The 21,852-nt window shown below is 43.4% G+C and overlaps 1 protein-coding gene across 1 annotated transcript in view; it reads right to left on the reverse strand.

Moving 5' to 3' along the window:
- OTOGL (otogelin like) overlaps positions 1-21,852 on the reverse strand; it is a 332,429-nt gene that overhangs the window by 78,752 nt on the left and 231,825 nt on the right. Inside the window, exons 50-51 of the mRNA XM_077262892.1 lie at positions 20,433-20,611; positions 7,222-7,326 (exon numbers count right to left, since the gene is read on the reverse strand). Coding sequence (XP_077119007.1) covers positions 7,222-7,326; positions 20,433-20,611 — 284 coding nt within the window. The remainder of the gene's footprint in view (positions 1-7,221; positions 7,327-20,432; positions 20,612-21,852) is intronic.

A 21,852-nucleotide genomic window follows, 5' to 3' on the forward strand; every position in this document is an offset into this window, starting at 1 on the left:
TGGGCTCATTATACTGTATGGAGTAATATATGGGGCCCATTCTGTATGGAGCATTATATGGGGCACATTATTCTGTAGTGAGTAGTGTTGAGCATTCCGATACCGCAAGTATCGGGTATCGGCCGATATTTGCTGTATCGGAATTCCGATACCGAGATCCGATACTTTTGTGGTATCGGGTATCGGTATCGAAACAACATTAATGTGTAAAATACAACATTAATGTGTAAAATAAAGAATTAAAATAAAAAATATTGCTATACTCACCTCTCCGACGCAGCCTGGACCTCACCGAGGGAACCGGCAGCGTTCTTTGCTTAAAATGCGCGCTTTTCCTTCCTTCCGTGACGTCACGGCTTCTGATTGGTCGCGTGCCGCCCATGTGGCCGCGACGCGACCAATCACAGCAAGCCGTGACGTAATTTTCAGGTCCTTCTAGGCATTCAGTATTTTAAAATTACGTTCCGGCTTTGTGATTGGTCGCGTCGCGGTCACATGGGCGACGCGACCAATCACAAGCCGTGACGTCACGGGAGGCAGGAAACGCGCGCATTTTTAAAATTACGTCACGGCTTGTGATTGGTTGTGTGCCGCCCATGTGACCGCGACGCGACCAATCACAGCAAGCCGTGACGTAATTTCAGGTCCTGAATGCAGAAATAGGCATCAGGACCTGAAATTACGTCACGGCTTGCTGTGATTGGTCGCGTCGCGGCCACATGGGCGGCACGCGACCAATCAGAAGCCGTGACATCACGGAAGGAAGGAAAAGCGCGCATTTTAAGCAAAGAACGCTGCCAGTTCCCTCGGTGAGGTCCAGGCTGCGTCGGAGAGGTGAGTATAGCAATATTTTTTATTTTAATTCTTTATTTTACACATTAATATGGTTCCCAGGGCCTGAAGGAGAGTTTCCTCTCCTTCAGACCCTGGGAACCATCAGGAATACCGTCCGATACATGAGTCCCATTGACTTGTATTGGTATCGGGTATCGGTATCGGATTAGATCCGATACTTTGCCGGTATCGGCCGATACTTTCCGATACCGATACTTTCAAGTATCGGACGGTATCGCTCAACACTAGTAGTGAGCAACATAAGGGGCCCATTATTCTGCATGGAGCATTTTATGGGGCTCATCATACTGTATGAATATAAGGGGCCCATTATACTGTATGGAGAAACCTATGGGGTTATTATTCAGCATGGAGCATTATATGTGGCTCATTATACTGTGTGGAGCAATATGTGGGGCTCATTATACTTTATGGAGCAAAATATGTGGCCCATTATACTATATGGATGTCTATATGGGAGGAAATTGACCTTTGTAAAGGGTACACTGCTGAGGACAGTTTCTACTGGTAAGGTACATTTATCAATATCCCATTTACCTCTAATACTAAAGGTACTGAAACCCTAAAACCTGTGGACTCTCGATCACCTGAATCCCCTCTGCTGTATGATATTGTAGAATTTACAATAGTTATAATATAAGTATTATAACACTCATATAACACTCATATAATGTAAGAAGTTAGTGAAATTTTTGGCATTGTATTATATCTATAGTTATCTCTCATATCCGTGCATCATGAATCGTGGAATGTGTTAAAGGGGCCCACTGAGACTCTTTTGCCCTGGGCCCAGGAAAGCCTAGAGCCGGCACTGCTCACCACTGCCCTCCTTGCCAGTCTGCACACTGCAGAAAGACACAGCATTTGGCACCTGTGTTTCTTCATCATCAGAGGTGTGCTGCGATGGTCTGCTGACCATGTGCACTAATCCTGCCATGTACTCATCCTCCAACTGAACAAGTGGTTGGGCATCAGTGCATTCAGTCACTTCCACTTGTGGGGCAGGGCTAGGAGAATGACCAAGGGAACCACAGCCAGCGGAGTAATCAAAAAGCAGGTGACTGCTGTATGACTGCGTGGCTGATTTGCAAGGGAATAAGGTGGAAGCCAGATGGTCTGCAGGTGCCAACTCTGTTCTTTCAGCAGGGGACTGGATGGAAGAAAATGCAAAGGAACTGGAGGCTCTCTCAGCCATTCAATCAAAACCGTCTCAAATTGTTCTGGCCTCACCATTTTTGCAGCGGTACTCAGCACTACGAAATGAAGCTGAAAATCCTGTCACCTGCGTGCATCAGAGGAAGGTGTTTAATTTGGCATGCAGCAGACACAGAAAGTCCACATTTCTCCCTGCAGCAGCTGCACCACCACCAGCAGCAACTACAGGCGTTTTTACAACGTACCCCCACAGAGGCACGTGAAAAGTACACACAGGCATTTTGGCATCATACTCCAACAGAGATGGGTGCAGAGTACACACACAGGCTTTTTGGCAGGTTACACACACAGAGACACATTCAGAGTACACACAGGCTTTTTTTTGCAGAATACTCACACAGATATACATGCACAGTGCACACACATGTCTTTTGGCAGAGTACTTCCACAAAGACGCATGCAGAGTACACACATAGGCTTTTTGTCAAAGTATTCACACAGATGAATTTGCACAGTAGATACACAGGCTTTTTGGCAGAGTACTCACACAGAGAAACATGCAGAGAACAGACACAGGCTTTTTGGCAGAGTACTGACACAGAGACACATGCAGAGTACACACACAGGTTTTTTGGCAGAGTACTCACACAGAGACACATGCAAAGTACTCACACACAGATGCATGCAGAGTACACACAGGCTTTTTGGCAGAGTAGTCACACAGACGTGTGCAGAGTATATGCACAGGCTTTTTGGCAGAGTACTCACAGAGAGACTCATGCAGAGCACACATACAGGTGTTTTGGCAGAGTACTCCCACAAAGACACATGCAGAGTACACACACAGGCTTTCTGGTGGAGTACTTCCACAAAGACACATGCAGAGTACTCACACAGGATTTTTGGCAGAGTACTCCCACAGAGACATGTGCAGAATACACACACAGGCTTTTTTGGTAGAGTACTCACACAAAGATGAGTGCAGCGTCTTTAATATGGTTTTGATAGTACAGAAAAGCTTATGACTTTTATTTTTCCTTTAGAATACAGGTACAAAGAAATACACTACTATATCCAGATATATCACTTGTATAATCTGAATGTGGTTTTAGAGTCTCCAATGCAGCTTCAAGCATACAATAGTCTCCCATTCTTCTCAGTGCAGGCTGTGGCTCATAGCTTTAGCTACAGCCTGCAATCATGAAGGTTGTGGGTTTGACTTTGAAGGAGACTAAAACACAAGAAAAGAAGAACAAATAACATTTTTTGGAATTGTGTTTAATTATTTTATATTTTCTAGGAAGCAAAAAATGTGACATTTACTTTCCCTTTAGTATACAGGGAAACAAAAATATACTGTTATGTGCAGATGTATCTCTATGTACCAGTATAACCTGCATGTAGGTTCAGAGCCTGCAAAACAGCTTCAAGAATGCAAAATTTTCCCATACTGCTCAGAGATGGCTGTGGCTCGTAGTTTTAGATGCTGCCTTCAATGGTACACATTGTGGGTTTGATTCCTGGGGAGAACAGATCATAAGAATAGAAGATAATTGTTTATTTAATTAATGTAAGTGCAGAGATGTTGTCTCCACCCTCTAAGGAGGAAGAGGTACAGAGTGATGAACACAGGGAGAGAAGAGAGGTAGTGGAAGTCGGGACAAAGTCCAGTCCTAGAGAGACTGCTCCCTTAATTCAGGACAGTCCCGCTGAATCAGGGATGGCTGGGAGCTATAGGAGTGAGGGGTATATATAACTGCATGGGTATTGTGATACAATTTTCCATATATACAGTATATATGACATTATATCACTAGGTGGTGGCTGTGGTGATTATAACCAGGGGAAAAGATGATGTATGAGTACTGCAATGTTTAATGAGCTTACATACAGTATATTTTTTAACTACTACCTGCTGATATTTTTTTCATTGCTGGATGCTGGTACACTCTTATATACATGGGTTCTTTACTGTTGATGGATGTCTTTGTATATGTGTTTTTACTGCTGGATGCTTGTATATACTTACATAGACGGTTTCTTTGCTGCTGATATATATCTGTGTACAATGTATTCATTACTGGATGTATGTACATACTTATGCATAATGTTCCTTCAATGCTGATATACAGTGGGTACGGAAAGTATTCAGACCCCTTTAATTTTTTTGCATTTGTTTCATTGCAGCCATTTGGTAAATTCAAAAAAGTTTGTTTTTTTCAAATTAATGTACACTCTGCACCCCATCTTGACTAAAAAAAAAAATGTAGAAATTTTTTGCAAAGTTAATAAAAAACAAAAACTGAAATATCACATGGTCATAAGTGTACAGACCCTTTGCTCAGACACTCATATTTAAGTCACATGCTGTCCATTTAATAATAATAATAATAATAATAACTTTATTTCTATAGCGCTGACATATTCCGCAGCACTTTACATTTTAGAGGGGACTTGTACATACAATAGACATTACAGCATAACAATAAGCACATAGATCAAAACAGATACCAAGAGGAATGAGGGCCCTGCTCGCAAGCTTATAATCTATGAGGAAAAGGGGAGACACGAAAGGTGGATGGTAACAATTGCTTAGTTGTTAAGACCAGTGATAGTGTAAGAATAGGGTGTTCATGTAATGCTGCATGAACTGGTTATTAGCTTAAGTATGTAACAATACAGACACAGAGGGCTATTAAATGCATAAAGCATGTGAGAACAAGATGCGAGGAACCTGGTTGTAGTAAAAATTCTGAATGGGCAACACAGGGATAGTTAGGTTAAGGCATTGAGACGGTGGGCCAGTCTGAACAAGTGTATTTTTAATTATATTAACCTGGGTAGTGCATTACAAAGAATTGGAGCAGCATGTGAAAAGTCTTCGAGACGGGAGTGGGAGGTTCTGATTATTGAGGATGCTAACATCAGGTCATTAGCAGAACGGAGGGCACGGGTAGGGTGGTAGATTGAGAAGAGGGAGGAGATGTAGGGTGGTGCTGAGCCATGGGGTGCTTTGTGGGTGAGGGTAATAATTTTATACTGAATTCTGGAGTGGATGGGTAACCAGTGTAATGACTGGCACAAGGTAGAGGCATCGGTGTAACGATTGGTGAGGAATATGATCTTGGTCTTTCCATTTCCTTATGATCCTCCGTGAGATGTTCTACTCCTTCATTGGAGTCCAGCTGTGTTTAATTAAACTGATAGGACTTGATTTGGAAAAGCACACACCTGTCTATATAAGACCTCACAGCTCACAGTGCATGTCAGACCAAATGAGAATCATGAGGTCAAAGGAACTGGTCAAGGAGCTCAGAGACAGAATGGTGGCAAGGCACAGATCTGGCCAAGGTTACAAAAGAATTTCTGCAGTACTCTAGATTCCTAAGAGCACAGTGGCCTCCATAACCCTTAAATGGAAGACGTTTGGGACCACCAGAAGTCTTCCTAGACCTGGCCGTCCAGCCAAACTGAGCAATCGTGGGAGAAGAGCCTTGGTGAGAGAGGTAAAGTAGAACCCCAAAATCACTGTGGCTGAGCAACAGAGATGCAGTAGGGAGATGAGAGAAGTTCCACAAAGTCAACTATCACTGCAGCCCTCCACCAGTTGGGCCTTTATGGCAGAGTGGCCCGATGGAAGCCTCTCCTCAGTGCAAGACTTATGAAAGCCCGAATCCAGTTTGCGAAAAACACATGAAGGACTCCCAGACTATGAAAAATAAGATTCTCTGGTCTGATGAGACAAAGAGAGACCTTTTTGATGATAATAATTCTAAGCAGTATGTGTGGAGAAAACCAGTCATTGCTCATCACCTGCTAAATATAGTTCAAACGGTGAAACATGGTGGTGGCAGCATCATGCTACGGGGGTGTTTTTCAGCTGCAGGAACAGGGCGACTGGTTGCCATTGAAGGAAACATGAATGCAGCCAAGTACAGAGATATCCTGGATGAAAATCTCTTCCAGAGTGCTCTGAATCTCAGACTTGGCAGAAGGTTTACCTTCTAATAAGACAATGACCCTAAGCACACAGCTAAAATAACAAAGGAGTGGCTTCAGAACAACTCTGTGACCATTCTTGACTGGCCCAGCCAGAGCCCTGACCTATACCCAATTGAGCATCTCTGGAGAGACCTGAAAATGGCTGTCCACCAACGTTCACCATCCAACCTGACGGAACTGGAGAGGATCTGCAAGGAAGAATGGCAGAGGATCCCCAAATCCAGGTGTGAGAAACTTGTTGCATCATTCCCAAGAAGACTCATGGCTGTACTATCTCAAAAGGGTGTTTCTACTCAATACTGAGCAAAGAGTCTGAATACTTAGGACCATGTCTTCTTTTTTAATAAATTTGCAAAAATTACTACATTTCTGGGGGGGGTTTCAGTCAAGATGGGAAGCAGAGTATACGTATACATTAATGAGAGAAAAAAAATGAAACAAAAAGTGAAAAATTTAAAGGGGTCTGAATACTTTCCGTACCCACTGTATAATTAAAACTGTCACAACTAGATTGTTGCTATAACTATGAAACAGTAGCTTGAGAATTGTTATCTAGAGATGCTGACATCTACTTTATTTTATATTAAATCCAATGGTCATGGGGTAGTTGGTAGGATCAGAATGAAAGTTGTATAATGTTGGGTATCATTTTATGACATTTTAATGTTTTCCCAGTGTTTGCATAAGTTTGTGACACAATACAACATTATGTTAATAGATCCACACTTTACACATATAGAAATCAATACAAAAATGTATTTTGTCCTTCAAGAACATGAATAATTTTAAAGGCCTACAAATCAAACGTGCAACAAAATGAGACTGTTGGACCTCCATCAGTTTTGAGAATCCGAATTCTCATGTCTCCATATCCAGATAGAGAGCTGGCTACGTACAGAAGTAGATTTGCATGCATTTCTAATCTCCATGGAAATAAAGAAAACGTCCGAATAATCTAAAAGTAGAGGGACTCATTCCCTTTATTTTCATAAGTATATATTGGTTAATAACAAAATAATATAGTATATGTAACATAATGACTATTCGTATATTATAATGTAATTTATTGTAGAATAATGTAATACAGTATACTATATTTTATGTCAAAGATGTTCTTGGTTGATGTGAATGCATTTTTATTGCGTTCAAAGTAAAATACAGCATGAAGGAGATCTACATGTTTTCCTTTCACTTGAGATGCTGGCTTACCTCATACGTAGTGAATGTTCCGTTATCACTGTAGAAAGTGCATGATACATTTTTGCAGGTTCCACAGCACATTTGATGATCTGATGATGGGACATAAACTTGATTCTATAGAATCAGATCATGGAAAATGTCACAAGCATAAAAATGATACATGTATGTTGCACTGTAACTATCTTTTATGTCAAACTAAAGTTATTCTCCTAGTTTCTTGCACCTTTTCTTTAGTTACCAGCTTTTCACACTCATCCTATACAGGTCCTTCTCAAAAAATTAGCATATAGTGTTAAATTTCATTATTTACCATAATGTAATGATTACAATTAAACTTTCATATATTATAGATTCATTATCCACCAACTGAAATTTGTCAGGTCTTTTATTGTTTTAATACTGATGATTTTGGCATACAACTCCTGATAACCCAAAAAACCTGTCTCAATAAATTAGCATATCAAGAAAAGGTTCTCTAAACGACCTATTACCCTAATCTTCTGAATCAACTAATTAACTCTAAACACATGCAAAAGATACCTGAGGCTTTTAAAAACTCCCTGCCTGGTTCATTACTCAAAACCCCCATCATGGGTAAGACTAGCGACCTGACAGATGTCAAGAAGGCCATCATTGACACCCTCAAGCAAGAGGGTAAGACCCAGAAAGAAATTTCTCAACAAATAGGCTGTTCCCAGAGTGCTGTATCAAGGCACCTCAATGGTAAGTCTGTTGGAAGGAAACAATGTGGCAGAAAACGCTGTACAACGAGAAGAGGTGACCGGACCCTGAGGAAGATTGTGGAGAAGGACCGATTCCAGACCTTGGGGAACCTGAGGAAGCAGTGGACTGAGTCTGGTGTGGAGGAAATGGGCTACAGGTGCCGCATTCCCCAGGTAAAGCCACTTTTGAACCATAAACAGCGGCAGAAGCGCCTGACCTGGGCTACAGAGAAGCAGCACTGGACTGTTGCTAAGTGGTCCCAAGTACTTTTTTCTGATGAAAGCAAATTTTGCATGTCATTCGGAAATCAAGGTGCCAGAGTCTGGAGGAAGACTGGGGAGAAGGAAATGCCAAAATGCCTGAAGTCCAGTGTCAAGTACCCACAGTCAGTGATGGTGTGGGGTGCCATGTCAGCTGCTGGTGTTGGTCCACTGTGTTTCATCAAGGGCAGGGTCAATGCAGCTAGCTATCAGGAGATTTTGGAGCACTTCATGCTTCCATCGGCTGAAATGCTTTATGGAGATGAAGATTTCATTTTTCAGCACGACCTGGCACCTGCTCACAGTGCCAAAACCACTGGTAAATGGTTTACTGACCATGGTATTACTGTGCTCAATTGGCCTGCCAACTCTCCTGACCTGAACCCCATAGAGAATCTGTGAGATATTGTGAAGAGAAAGTTGAGAGACGCAAGACCCAACACTCTGGATGAGCTTAAGGCCGCTATTGAAGCATCCTGGGCCTCCATAACATCTCAGCAGTGTCACAGGCTGATTGCCTCCATGCCACGCCGCACTGAAGCAGTCATTTCTGCCAAAGGATTCCCGACCAAGTATTGAGTGCATAACTGAACATTATTATTTGATGGTTTTTTTGTTTGTTAGTAAAAAACACTTTTATTTGATTGGACGGGTGAAATATGCTAATTTATTGAGACAGGTTTTTTGGGTTATCAGGAGTTGTATGCCAAAATCATCAGTATTAAAACAATAAAAGACCTGACAAATTTCAGTTGGTGGATAATGAATCTATAATATATGAAAGTTTAATTGTAATCATTACATTATGGTAAATAATGAAATTTAACACTATATGCTAATTTTTTGAGAAGGACCTGTATACCATGATTCCTCCTTGTCATACTGTCAGATTACCATACTTACAAGATGGTAGAGTCCCAATGTTAAGACAAATAGGATTCTCCCTTCCTACCTAAATGATAAGTGACGCCCATGAAAAACGAAGGGTTTATGCACGCAATGTCACTATTCCACCAAAAGTGGTGTCACTGACAGTTTTGCTGTCGTTTTTGGAGTGGCGGTGTTGCTGTTGTTTTTGTGTTGTTTTTCCATAAATCAAACTATAACTGCTGGGCAGCTCGAAAAACAAACAGACTACGGGTAAGTTCACACAGGGCTTTTTTTATGCTTTTTTTCTGCAGCAAAACCTGATTTCTTGCCAGATTTAGGTGCATTTTTGGTGTGTTTTTTCCATGTGTTTTTTTTTCTCTTTGTGCATGCTAATAAAGTTGAGTGCCCCCATATGATTAGTTGGGAAACATTAATGCTCATTCTCCTATACCAAGACATGGCTAACGCCTCACTACTACCAGACACTCCCTCACAATAGCTCTTCACACCTCACTACTACCAGACACTCCCTCACAATAGTTCACTATCAGGACACCTCACTACCTGACACTCCCTCACAATAGCTCTTCACACCTCACTACTACCAGACACTCTCTCAAAATTGATCACCATTAGGACACCTCACTACCTGACACTACTTCACAATAGCTCTTCACACCTTACTACTACCACACAGTCTCTCACAATAGATCACTATCAGGACAACTCACTACCTGACACTACATCACAATAGCTCTTCACACCTCACTACTACCAGACACTCCCTCACAATAGATCACTATCAGGACACCTCACTACCTGACACTACCTTACAATAGCTCTTCACACCTCACTACTACCAGACACTCCCTCACAATAGATCATTATCAGGACACCTCACTACCTGACACTAACTCACAATAGCTCTTCACACCTTACTACTACCAGAACCTACCTCACAATAGATCACTATCAGGACACCTCACTACTTGACACTACCTCACAATAGCTCTTCACACCTCACTAGTACCAGATACTCCCTCAAAATAGATCACCATTAGGACACCTCACTACCTGACACTAATTCACAATAGCTCTTCACACCTTACTACTACCACACAGTCTCTCACAATAGATCACTATCAGGACAACTCACTACCTGACACTCCCTCACAATAGATCACTATCAGGACACCTCACTACCTGACACTACCTTACAATAGCTCTTCACACCTCACTACTACCAGACACTCCCTCACAATAGATCACTATCAGGACACCTCACTACCTGACACTACCTCACAATAGCTCTTCACACCTCACTACTACCAGACACTCCCTCAAAATAGATCACCATTAGGACACCTCACTACCTGACACTACTTCACAATAGCTCTTCACACCTTACTACTACCACACAGTCTCTCACAATAGATCATTATCAGGACACCTCACTACCTGACACTACCTCACAATAGCTCTTCACAACTCACTATTACCAGACACTCCCTCAGAATAGATCACTATCTGGACACCTCATTACCTGACACTACCTCACAATAGCTCTTCACACCTCACTAGTACCAGGCACTCTCTCAAAATAGATCACCATTAGGACACCTCACTACCTGACACTACTTCACAATAGCTCTTCACACCTTACTACTGCCACACAGTCTCTCACAATAGATCACTATCAGGACACCTCACTACCTGACACTACCTCACAATAGCTCTTCACACCTCACTAATACCAGACACTCTCTCAAAATTGATCACCATTAGGACACCTCACTACCTGACACTACTTCACAATAGCTCTTCACACCTTTCTACTACCACACAGTCTCTCACAATAGATCACTATCAGGACAATTCACTACCTGACACTACATCACAATAGCTCTTCACACCTCACTACTACCAGACACTCCCTCACAATAGATCACTATCAGGACACCTCACTACCTGACACTACCTTACAATAGCTCTTCAATCCTCACTACTATCAGACACTCCCTCACAATAGTTCACTATCAGGACACCTCACTACCTGACACTACCTCACAATAGCTCTTCACACCTCACTAGTACCAGACACTCCCTCAAAACTGATCACCATTAGGACACCTCACTGTTGTGAATTTGCTTTTTGCTCCCTCTAGTGGTTACTAGTTTTTTGACTCTGGTTTTTCTGTCATTCCTTTTATCCGCACCTGGGTCGTTAGTTAGGGGTGTTGCTATATAAGCTCCCTGGACCTTCAGTTCAATGCCTGGCAACGTAGTTATCAGAGCTAGTCTGCTGTGCTCTTGTCTACTGATCCTGGTTCCAGTTATATCAGCTAAGTCTGCCTTTTGCTTTTTGCTATTTGTTTTGGTTTTGTATTTTTGTCCAGCTTGTTCCAAATCTATATCCTGACCTTTGCTGGAAGCTCTAGGGGGCTGGTGTTCTCCCCCCGGACCGTTAGACGGTTCGGGGGTTCTTGAATTTCCAGTGTGGATTTTGATAGGGTTTTTGTTGACCATATAAGTTACCTTTCTTTATTCTGCTATCAGTAAGCGGGCCTCTCTGTGCTAAACCTGGTTCATTTCTGTGTTTGTCATTTCCTCTTACCTCACCGTCATTATTTGTGGGGGGCTTCTATCCAGCTTTGGGGTCCCCTTCTCTGGAGGCAAGAAAGGTCTTTGTTTTCCTCTACTAGGGGTAGCTAGATTCTCCGGCTGGCGCATGTCATCTAGAATCAACGTAGGAATGATCCCCGGCTACTTCTAGTGTTGGCGTTAGGAGTAGATATATGGTCAACCCAGTTACCACTGCCCTATGAGCTGGATTTTTGTATTCTGCAGACTTCCACGTTCCTCTGAGACCCTCGCCATTGGGGTCATAACAGTTTGCCAGGCCAGTATTAAATGTTTAATGCATTGCAGAAGAGGGATTATAAGAAAGAAGATTCTGAGTTTTTTTTTTTGTTTTTTTTTCTTTCTCCTTCCCCTTTACCTCAGAGTGGCTATGCTTGCTGCAGACATGAATGTCCAGACCTTGATTACAAGTGTGGACCAGCTGGCTACTCGTGTGCAGGGCATACAAGACTATGTTATCAGAAATCCTAGGTCAGAACCTAAAATACCGATTCCTGAACTGTTTTCCGGAGACAGGTTTAAGTTTAGGAATTTCGTGAATAATTGTAAATTGTTTTTGTCCCTGAGACCCTGTTCATCAGGAGATTCTGCTCAGCAAGTAAAAATTGTTATTTCGTTCTTACGGGGCGACCCTCAGGATTGGGCTTTTTCGCTGGCGCCAGGAGATCCGGCATTGGCTGATCTTGATGCGTTTTTTCTGGCGCTCGGTTTACTTTATGAGGAACCCAATCTTGAGATTCAGGCAGAAAAGGCCTTGCTGTCTATGTCTCAGGGGCAGGACGAGGCTGAAGTGTATTGCCAAAAATTTCGGAAATGGTCCGTGCTGACACATTGGAACGAGTGTGCACTGGCCGCTAATTTTAGAAATGGCCTTTCTGAAGCCATTAAGAATGTTATGGTGGGTTTTCCCATTCCCACAGGTCTGAATGATACTATGGCACTGACTATTCAAATTGACCGGCGGTTGCGGGAGCGCAAAACCGCAAATTCCCTCATGGTGTTGTCTGAACAGACACCTAATTCGGTGCAATGTGATAGAAAAACCGCAAATTCCCTCATGGTGTTGTCTGAACAGACACCTGATTTAATGCAATGTGATAGAATCCTGACTAGAAATGAGCGGAAAATTCATAGACGCCGGAATGGCTTGTGCTACTACTGTGGTGATTCTACACATGTTATCTCAGCATGCTCTAAACGTATAGCTAAGGTTGTTAGTCCTGTCACCGTTGGTAATTTGCAACCTAAATTTATTCTGTCTGTAACTTTGATTTGCTCACTGTCATCTTATCCTGTCATGGCGTTTGTAGATTCAGGTGCTGCCCTGAGTCTCATGGATCTCTCATTTGCTAAGCGCTGTGGATTTACTCTTGAACCATTAGAAAATCCTATTCCTCTTAGGGGTATTGATGCTACACCATTGGCAGCAAATAAACCGCAGTATTGGACTCAGGTTACCATGTGTATGACTCCTGAACACCGCGAGGTGATACGTTTCCTGGTTTTACATAAAATGCATGATTTGGTCGTTTTAGGGCTGCCATGGTTACAGACCCATAATCCAGTCCTGGACTGGAAGGCTATGTCAGTCTCAAGTTGGGGCTGTCGTGGTATTCATGAGGATTCCCTGCCTGTGTCTATTGCTTCTTCTACGCCTTCGGAAGTTCCGGAGTATTTGTCTGATTATCAGGATGTCTTCAGTGAGTCTGAGTCCAGTGCACTGCCTCCTCATAGGGACTGTGACTGTGCTATAGATTTGATCCCAGGCAGTAAATTTCCTAAGGGAAGACTGTTTAATCTGTCGGTACCTGAACATACCGCTATGCGTTCATATATCAAGGAGTCTCTGGAAAAAGGACATATTCGTCCGTCTTCTTCCCCTCTTGGTGCGGGATTCTTTTTTGTGGCAAAAAAGGACGGATCTTTGAGACCTTGTATTGATTATCGGCTTTTAAATAAGATCACTGTCAAATTTCAGTATCCTTTACCGCTGTTGTCTGACTTGTTTGCCCGGATTAAGGGTGCCAAGTGGTTCACCAAGATAGACCTTCGTGGTGCGTACAACCTTGTGCGCATTAAGCAAGGTGATGAATGGAAAACCGCATTCAATACGCCCGAAGGTCATTTTGAGTACTTGGTGATGCCTTTTGGGCTCTCCAATGCGCCTTCAGTTTTTCAGTCCTTTATGCATGACATTTTCCGGAAGTATCTGGATAAATTTTTGATTGTTTATCTGGATGATATTTTGGTTTTTTCTGATAATTGGGATTCGCATGTGGAGCAGGTCAGGTTGGTCTTTAAAATTTTGCGTGAAAATTCTTTGTTTGTCAAGGGCTCAAAGTGTCTCTTTGGTGTACAGAAGGTTCCCTTTTTGGGGTTCATTTTTTCCCCTTCTGCTGTGGAGATGGACCCAGTCAAGGTCCGAGCTATTCTTGATTGGACTCAGCCCTCGTCAGTTAAGAGTCTTCAGAAGTTCTTGGGCTTCGCTAACTTCTACCGTCGTTTTATCGCTAATTTTTCTAGCATTGTGAAACCTTTGACGGATATGACCAAGAAGGGCTCCGATGTAGCTAACTGGGCTCCTGCTGCCGTGGAGGCTTTCCAGGAGTTGAAACGCCGGTTTACTTCGGCGCCTGTTTTGTGCCAGCCTGACGTCTCACTTCCCTTTCAGGTTGAGGTGGATGCTTCGGAGATTGGGGCAGGGGCCGTTTTGTCGCAGAGAGGCCCTGGTTGCTCTGTTATGAAACCTTGTGCCTTTTTCTCTAGGAAGTTTTCGCCTGCCGAGCGAAATTATGATGTGGGCAATCGGGAGTTGTTGGCCATGAAATGGGCATTTGAGGAGTGGCGTCATTGGCTCGAGGGTGCTAAGCATCGTGTGGTGGTCTTGACTGATCACAAAAATCTGATGTATCTCGAGTCTGCTAAACGCCTTAATCCGAGACAGGCCCGCTGGTCATTGTTTTTCTCCCGCTTTGATTTTGTTGTCTCGTATTTACCAGGTTCAAAGAATGTGAAGGCCGATGCTCTTTCTAGGAGCTTTGTGCCTGATGCTCCTGGAGTCGCTGATCCTGTTGGTATTCTTAAAGATGGAGTTATCTTGTCAGCTATTTCTCCGGATCTGCGACGTGTGTTGCAGAGATTTCAGGCTGATAGGCCTGAGTCTTGTCCACCTGACAGACTGTTTGTCCCGGATAAGTGGACCAGCAGAGTCATTTCCGAGGTTCATTCCTCGGTGTTGGCAGGTCACCCGGGAATTTTTGGCACCAGAGATCTGGTGGCCAGGTCCTTTTGGTGGCCTTCCTTGTCAAGGGATGTGCGGTCATTTGTGCAGTCCTGTGGGACTTGTGCTCGAGCTAAGCCTTGCTGTTCTCGTGCCAGCGGTTTGCTCTTGCCCTTGCCTGTCCCGAAGAGACCTTGGACACATATCTCCATGGATTTCATTTCTGATCTTCCGCTATCTCAGGGCATGTCCGTTATCTGGGTGATATGTGATCGCTTCTCCAAGATGGTCCATTTGGTTCCTTTGCCTAAGCTGCCTTCCTCTTCCGATCTGGTTCCTGTGTTTTTCCAGAACGTGGTTCGTTTGCACGGCATCCCTGAGAATATTGTGTCAGACAGAGGATCCCAGTTCGTTTCCAGGTTCTGGCGATCCTTTTGTAGTAGGATGGGCATTGATTTGTCGTTTTCGTCTGCTTTCCATCCTCAGACTAATGGACAGACGGAGCGAACCAATCAGACTTTGGAGGCTTATTTGAGGTGTTTTGTCTCTGCTGATCAGGACGATTGGGTGACATTCTTGCCGTTGGCTGAGTTTGCCCTTAATAATCGGGCTAGTTCCGCCACCTTGGTTTCGCCTTTTTTCTGCAACTCTGGTTTCCATCCTCGCTTTTCTTCGGGTCATGTGGAGCCTTCTGACTGTCCTGGGGTGGATTCTGTGGTGGATAGGTTGCAGCAGATCTGGAATCATGTGGTGGACAACTTGAAGTTGTCACAGGAGAAGGCTCAGCGCTTTGCCAACCGCCGCCGCGGTGTGGGTCCCCGACTACGCGTTGGGGATTTGGTGTGGCTTTCTTCCCGCTTTGTTCCTATGAAGGTCTCCTCTCCCAAATTTAAACCTCGTTTTATTGGGCCTTACAAGATATTGGAAATCCTTAATCCTGTATCTTTTCGTCTGGATCTTCCTGTGTCGTTTGCTATTCACAATGTATTTCATAGGTCCTTGTTGCGGCGGTACATTGTGCCTGTAGTTCCTTCTGCTGAGCCTCCTGCTCCGGTGTTGGTTGAGGGCGAGTTGGAGTACGTGGTGGAGAAGATCTTGGATTCTCGCCTCTCCAGGCGGAGGCTTCAGTACCTGGTCAAGTGGAAGGGCTATGGTCAGGAGGATAATTCCTGGGTGGTCGCCTCTGATGTTCATGCGGCCGATTTAGTTCGTGCCTTTCATGCCGCTCATCCTGATCGCCCTGGTGGTCGTGGTGAGGGTTCGGTGACCCCTCACTAAGGGGGGGGTACTGTTGTGAATTTGCTTTTTGCTCCCTCTAGTGGTTACTAGTTTTTTGACTCTGGTTTTTCTGTCATTCCTTTTATCCGCACCTGGGTCGTTAGTTAGGGGTGTTGCTATATAAGCTCCCTGGACCTTCAGTTCAATGCCTGGCAACGTAGTTATCAGAGCTAGTCTGCTGTGCTCTTGTCTACTGATCCTGGTTCCAGTTATATCAGCTAAGTCTGCCTTTTGCTTTTTGCTATTTGTTTTGGTTTTGTATTTTTGTCCAGCTTGTTCCAAATCTATATCCTGACCTTTGCTGGAAGCTCTAGGGGGCTGGTGTTCTCCCCCCGGACCGTTAGACGGTTCGGGGGTTCTTGAATTTCCAGTGTGGATTTTGATAGGGTTTTTGTTGACCATATAAGTTACCTTTCTTTATTCTGCTATCAGTAAGCGGGCCTCTCTGTGCTAAACCTGGTTCATTTCTGTGTTTGTCATTTCCTCTTACCTCACCGTCATTATTTGTGGGGGGCTTCTATCCAGCTTTGGGGTCCCCTTCTCTGGAGGCAAGAAAGGTCTTTGTTTTCCTCTACTAGGGGTAGCTAGATTCTCCGGCTGGCGCGTGTCATCTAGAATCAACGTAGGAATGATCCCCGGCTACTTCTAGTGTTGGCGTTAGGAGTAGATATATGGTCAACCCAGTTACCACTGCCCTATGAGCTGGATTTTTGTATTCTGCAGACTTCCACGTTCCTCTGAGACCCTCGCCATTGGGGTCATAACACCTCACTACCTGACATTACTTCACAATAGCTCTTCACACCTTACTACTACCACACAGTCTCTCACAATAGATCACTATCAGGACAACTCACTACCTGACACTACATCACAATAGCTCTTCACACCTCACTACTACCAGACACTCCCTCACAATAGATCACTATCAGGACACCTCACTACCTGACACTACCTCACAATAGCTCTTCACACCTCACTACTACCAGACACTCCCTCACAATAGATCACTATCAGGACACCTCACTACCTGACACTACCTCACAATAGCTCTTCACACCTCACTACTACCAGACACTCCCTCAAAATAGATCACTATCAGGACACCTCACTACCTGACACTACATCACAATAGCTCTTCACACCTCACTATTACCAGACACTCCCTCAGAATAGATCACTATCAGGACACCTCACTACCTCACAATAGCTCTTCACACCTCACTAGTACGAGACACTCCCTCAAAATAGATCACCATTAGGACACCTCACTACCTGACACTACTTCACAATAGCTCTTCACACTTTACTACTACCACACAGTCTCTCACAATAGATCACTATCAGGACACCTCACTACCTGACACTACTTCACAATAGCTCTTCACACCTTACTACTACCACACAGTCTCTCACAATAGATCACTATCAGGACACCTCACTACCTGACACTACTTCACAATAGCTCTTCACACCTTACTACTACCACACAGTCTCTCACAATAGATCACTATCAGGACAACTCACTACCTGACACTACATCACAATAGCTCTTCACACATCACTACTACCAGAACCTACCTCACAATAGATCACTATCAGGACACCTCACTACCTGACACTACCTCACAATAGCTCTTCACACCTCACTATTACCAGACACTCCCTCAGAATAGATCACTATCAGGACACCTCACTACCTCACAATAGCTCTTCACACCTCACTAGTACCAGACACTCCCTCACAATAGATCACCATTAGGACACCTGACTACCTGACACTACTTCACAATAGCTCTTCACACTTTACTACTACCACACAGTCTCTCACAATAGATCACTATCAGGACAACTCACTACCTGACACTACATCACAATAGCTCTTCACACCTCACTACTACAAGACACTCCCTCACAGTAGATTACTATCAGGACACATCACTACCTGACACTACCTCACAATAGCTCACTGTCACCATGGACATATCACTAACCACACCCCAAAACTCTTGGCTGTGAGGTCACTTCCTGCTGGCCATAACTTTTCTGCACAAAAAAAGCAGCAAGTAATGATACCTGCGCTTTTGCAGTGTTTTTGCAGCGTTTTTTACAACACCCATTCAAGCCAATGGGTGAAAAACACTGCAAAACCGCAACAAAAACGCTGAAAGAAGTGACATGCTCTATGTCCAAAAACCGCAGCAAAGCACAAAATCCTGAGGGCACAAAAAAACAATGTGTGTGCATGAGATTTCTGAAATCTCATAGGCATTGCTCGTAATGGAAAAAGCAGCTGAAAATTAGCATTAAAAATCGGTGAAAAAAAAGCGCAGCAAAAACGCCTGTGTCAACTTACCCTACTTCTTTTGACGGCTTAATGGTTTCAAAGTCTGAAGCAGTTAAAATATATAATGAACATGTGCACAGCAACGTCATTTGTATATTGCTGTGTGCTATGATCATTTTTGCAGAGGTTTTTCAGGTGGGTTCCAGGTGGTATGCCTGAAAAATACATTTTTATTCCCTAAAAGTATAGGGTAAGAAAAACCATTTGGCTGACAACTCGCTATATACAATTCTCCATTTTTACTTCAATAAATGGCATTGAAAGCCAGACACAACATCATTTGTGTTGAAATGTAAGATGCCTAATCCTAGTAATCTTTTGTGGTGAGCCCTGTAAAAATCAGTGGGGGACACTGATAAGGTCGATTGAAACTGTAATTTAATTTCAGTCTGAGAGTCTTAAAATATTTCTTTTTTTGGACATAGATTATATGTCTAGAAACCCACCAATGACTTGCTTACAAAAATAGCAGTGCCAAGTATATAGTTTTATCTTGCCACTGGTGTTTTTTTCATAAAGCAAACTTTAAGGAAATGTAAACATTTTTTTTTTTAAAAAAACCTAATCTACTTTTGCAAATTCCTTCCCATTTTTTATACCCCACATAAATGCAATTTGGAAATTCTAAGGATGCGTGCAAATCAATATTTTTGCTAAGGATTATTTTAACAATGATTTGCATAGATGAGGACAATTAAAGGGAACCTGCCAGCTGACCTATACTGCCCTGAGCACAAGTCCCGCTTAATGTTAATGCTTGTAGTAATTGAGCTGGTCTATGATTCATACTGCCAGTAGTTAATCAGCCAGCCCATCAGGTTTCCTTTTGTACACTGCAATTAGTCATTTTGTCACCCGATCCTCAGTTGGTTGCTGTTGAGCCTGTACCCTTCCACTAGATTCATAGTAACATTCTCAGCTGTTCCTACCAGTACAATAGACTTTGAATTAAGTGATGGGGCGCATGCTTAACTGCTGCTCCATTCAAATTCCTCCCAGATCAGATTAGCAAAAGCCACCATTCTAAAGGTACTGTCACACTCTGCAACTTTCCAACGATCACGACCAGCGATACGACCTGGCCGTGATCGTTGGAAAGTCGTTGTGTGGTCGCTGGGGAGCTGTCACACAGACAGCTCTCCAGCGACCAACGAAGCCGTAGGCCCCGGGTAACCAGGGTAAACATCGGGTTACTAAGCGCAGGGCCGCGCTTAGTAACCCGATGTTTACCGTGGTTACCAGCGTAAAAGTAAAAAAAACCAAACAGTACATACTCACCTTCCTGTGTCCTTCAGGTCCCTTGCCGTCTGCTTCCCGCACTGACTGAGTGCCGCTGTAAAGTGAAAGCACAGCACAGCGGTGACGTCACTGCTGTGCTGTGCCACTGCCTTACGGCCGGCAGTCAGTCAGTGCGGGAAGCAGACGGCAAGGGACCTGAAGGACACCGGAATGTGAGTATGTACTGTTTGTTTGTTTTTACTTTTACGATGGTAACCAGGGTAAACATCGGGTTACTAAGCGCGGCCCTGCGCTTAGTAACCCGATGTTTACCCTGGTTACAAGCGAACGCATCGCTGGATCACTGTCACACACAACGATCCAGCGATGACAGCGGGAGATCCAGCGACAAAAGAAAGTTCCAAACGATCTGCTACGACGTACGATTCTCAGCAGGGTCCCTGATCGCTGCTGCGTGTCAGACACAGCGATATCGTATGGATATCGCTGGAACATCACGGATCGTACCGTCGTAGCGATCAAAGTGCCACTGTGTGACAGTACCCTTATGATCTTTGGACCCCCAACCATCTGATCTAGCCATTATCATGCAGTCAATAGGTCATAAATGTCTCAGACTGCAATTCATCTTGTGAATACTTACCGGAGCACAGTTCTTAGAACAGTTAACGGTCAATGTTTCCATGGCATGAAATCCGGTTGCAGTATCTTTTTCATGTAAGCATTTTACAGCGTTGCACGTCTGCCCATTGGAATACTCAATTAGTGACTGACCAGGGTGCAGCACAGTAACTCCCTGATATACACACACATCTTCCTTTTCTACGAAATAAAAGAAAATTAATTACAGCCTGCAGATAAAAGGCTGAAAACCCATCTGGCAAGAATAAAAAAACAAGAAACTGGAGGGGATAGAGTTGATGTCTATGGGGCAAAAATCAGTATAAAGTAGGTATTCTGTTCCTGACTTCCATTTAGTCCAAACAAGCCAGGTCTTTTAAAGAAAATATTACCTTGACTAATATACGGGTGCTGTTTACTCCTGTGATATCCATATTCCCTATTAGGGCATATTAATAGAATTTGTCTAAAGCAAACACCTTTTAACATTGGAATGAGTATTGACTTCTGTCTCCCTGACCCTCAGTTAATATATACACTGCCGGCCAGAGGCTAGCAGCTGACCCCGGAGTGCCTGTAGCGGGTGGCACATGACATCACTACTATAGACTATACTGTCCCCCTATGGCAGCTATGGAAGAGTGGATTCAGTATGTGGAGGGAGCAGGGAAAGGTAAGAAAAAATGGGGTGAAGGAGGGGGATTTTGTTTTGTTTTTTTAAAGGTGTTGGAACAGTGTGTGGGGAAGGGACATTATTAAATAAATTGTCCAGAAAGGAGGACATTACTAAACAAAGGAGCCTGAACAGAGGGCATTATTAAACAAAGGGGTCAGGACAGGGGACAGTAATAAACACAGAGGCCAGGACAGTGGACATTATTAAAAGGATGGGGGAGATTATTTCAGAATGGGGGACATAACTACAGAATGAGGGCCCTGATGGAGACATTATTAAATAAAGAAGCCAGGATGGAAACATTAACAAAGAATGAGGCCATGATAGAAGACATTATTACAGAATGGGTGAAAAAATGGCTACATATATATGGGGACCAGGATGAAGAATACACTTTTCATTTATGGTGGCAAGTGGATCACTTATTGTAATTACTGTATAGACCCAGTTGTGGAAATTATTATTATGTGGAGCCAATTGGATGACAATATTACTGTATGGGGGCCAAAATGTGGGATGCTATTACTCCACATTATTATGGTAATAATCCCCATTGTGAACAATACATTACTAATTTATGAAGGCAAAATTTGGGACCTTTTAATTGCATCAAGGCATAAAAGGTGGATTTTATTACTGCATGGGGACAGAAATGATATACGTTACTTCTGTATTGTTGCAACAGGAGAGGGGGCATTACTATTGTACAGTGGGGGAAATGAGCATTTGATCCCTTGCTGAATTTGTAAGTTTGCCTGCTGACAAA

This window comes from Ranitomeya variabilis, chromosome 5 (assembly GCF_051348905.1).
Source record: "Ranitomeya variabilis isolate aRanVar5 chromosome 5, aRanVar5.hap1, whole genome shotgun sequence".
Lineage (NCBI taxonomy): Eukaryota > Metazoa > Chordata > Amphibia > Anura > Dendrobatidae > Ranitomeya > Ranitomeya variabilis.